The 1744-nt window shown below is 41.9% G+C and overlaps 1 protein-coding gene across 1 annotated transcript in view; it reads left to right on the top strand.

Moving 5' to 3' along the window:
• Window positions 1-1744, top strand: part of acsl3 (acyl-CoA synthetase long-chain family member 3) — a 47882-nt gene that overhangs the window by 23880 nt on the left and 22258 nt on the right. Inside the window, exon 7 of the mRNA XM_015404071.1 lies at window positions 671-742. Within this exon, the coding sequence (XP_015259557.1) occupies window positions 671-742 (72 nt within the window). The remainder of the gene's footprint in view (window positions 1-670; window positions 743-1744) is intronic.

Raw genomic sequence — 1744 nt, 5'->3', positions numbered from 1 at the left:
AGCCTAGCCTTAAAAGTAGACAGGGTTTCTGCCTCACGGACTAAAACTGGTAGTTGGTTCCACAGGAGAGGAGCCTGATAACTAAAAGATCTGCCTCCCATTCTACTTTTAGAAGTTCTAGGAACCACTAGTAAACCTGCAGATTGAGAGCGAAGTGCTCTGTTCATCATTGTTTAATTGTTCAATTTTAGTTTTTGATTGATATGAACTTTGGTCATTTTAATATTTAACATTTTTCCATATACAAACATTTTTTTTGTAGTTTATTCCTCCAGGAAAGGGAAACTTATGGAGCATTTTTATGCATTTTCTAATAAGCAATAATAACATCCTGCACACAAAAAAACATGCTGAGGAAGAAGAACGAAGTGATGAAGGAATAAGTCCTGGTCTATAACAAGTATTGATAAACATCCAGAAATAATTCAATGCTCCACATCTCCAAGCATTTCGTTTGTTTTCTATTTACTCATATCTTTGTTAACAGTCGGGTTTAATCATGTAGATAAATTTATTTATCATAATAGCTCAAAAAGTAATCTCCCTGGGAGAAAGTACTTCATGTACATTAATAATTTCATAGATACTCACCATTACTTTAATTGGCTGAGACAGAGTCTCTGATCAGATCCATTCTTGTTATTTTTGCGGATTTTTTTTTCTCTCACAGTCGACGAAGATCAAGAAAGGAAGCAGAGGAGACACCAGTGTCCTGCAGCCCACTCTGATGGCAGCCGTCCCGGTATGTCCTGAAAAAATGCTCATAGCCCTCTTTAAGCTTTACTCTGTCGACCATTTATTGACTCTCCCTGAAGATTTTCAGGATTGACTTTGGCCTCATGGGCAACAGGATCAGACTTCATCTGGCGTTGATCATCCGTCCACTGAGAAATAATAATGACTGAACCCCCCTATTGGAAGACTTGGATGAACTCAATCAATGAGAATCTGCTTGTGTTTTGCTTAGCGTGCAAGTAGATGAGAAGCTATCGGTGAGACACCAGCAGTCGTCATTAAGACTACAGTCATGGCCAAAAGTTTTGAGAATGGATCAAAGTTAATATTCACAAAGTCTGCTGCTTCAGTTTTTATAACAGTAATCTGCATTTACTCCAGAATGTTATAAAGAGTGATCAGCCTAACAGCAATTAATTGCAAAGTCAATATTTGCCTAGAAAATGAACTTTATCCCCAAAACACATTTCAGCTCATTGCAGCGCTGCCTTAAAGGAGCAGCTAACATGGTTTAAGTGATTGCTCCATTAGCACAGGTGTGGGTGGTGATGAGGACAGGGCTGCAGATCAATCTGTCAGGATTCAGTCAGAATGATGCCACTGGACACTTTAAAAAGGGGCTGCTGCTTGGCATCATTGGTTCTCTGCTGTGAACCATGGTTATCTCTAAAGAAACACCTGCAGTCATCATTGCACTGCACAAAAATGGCCGGACAGGAAAGAGAATGGCAGCTAGAAAGATTGCACCTCAGTCAGCAATCTATGGCATCATCAAGAACTTCAAGCAGAGAGGTTCCATTGCTGTCAAAAAGGCTCCAGGGTGCCAAGAAAGACCAGCGAGCGCCAGGATCGTCTCTGAAGTGTTCCAGCTGTGGGATCGGGCTGCCAGCGGTGCAGAGCTTGCTCAGGAATGGCAGCAGGCAGGTGTGAGTGCATCTGCACGCACGGTGAGGCGGAGACTCTTGGAGCATGGCCTGGTCTGAAGGAGGGCAGCAAATAAGCCACTTCT

Source organism: Cyprinodon variegatus, unplaced genomic scaffold (assembly GCF_000732505.1).
Source record: "Cyprinodon variegatus isolate N-32 unplaced genomic scaffold, C_variegatus-1.0 Scaffold1628, whole genome shotgun sequence".
NCBI classification, from domain to species: Eukaryota; Metazoa; Chordata; class Actinopteri; order Cyprinodontiformes; family Cyprinodontidae; genus Cyprinodon; species Cyprinodon variegatus.
The sequence above is the reverse complement of the archived record's forward strand: the minus strand, read 5'-3'. Positions and strand labels throughout refer to the sequence as shown.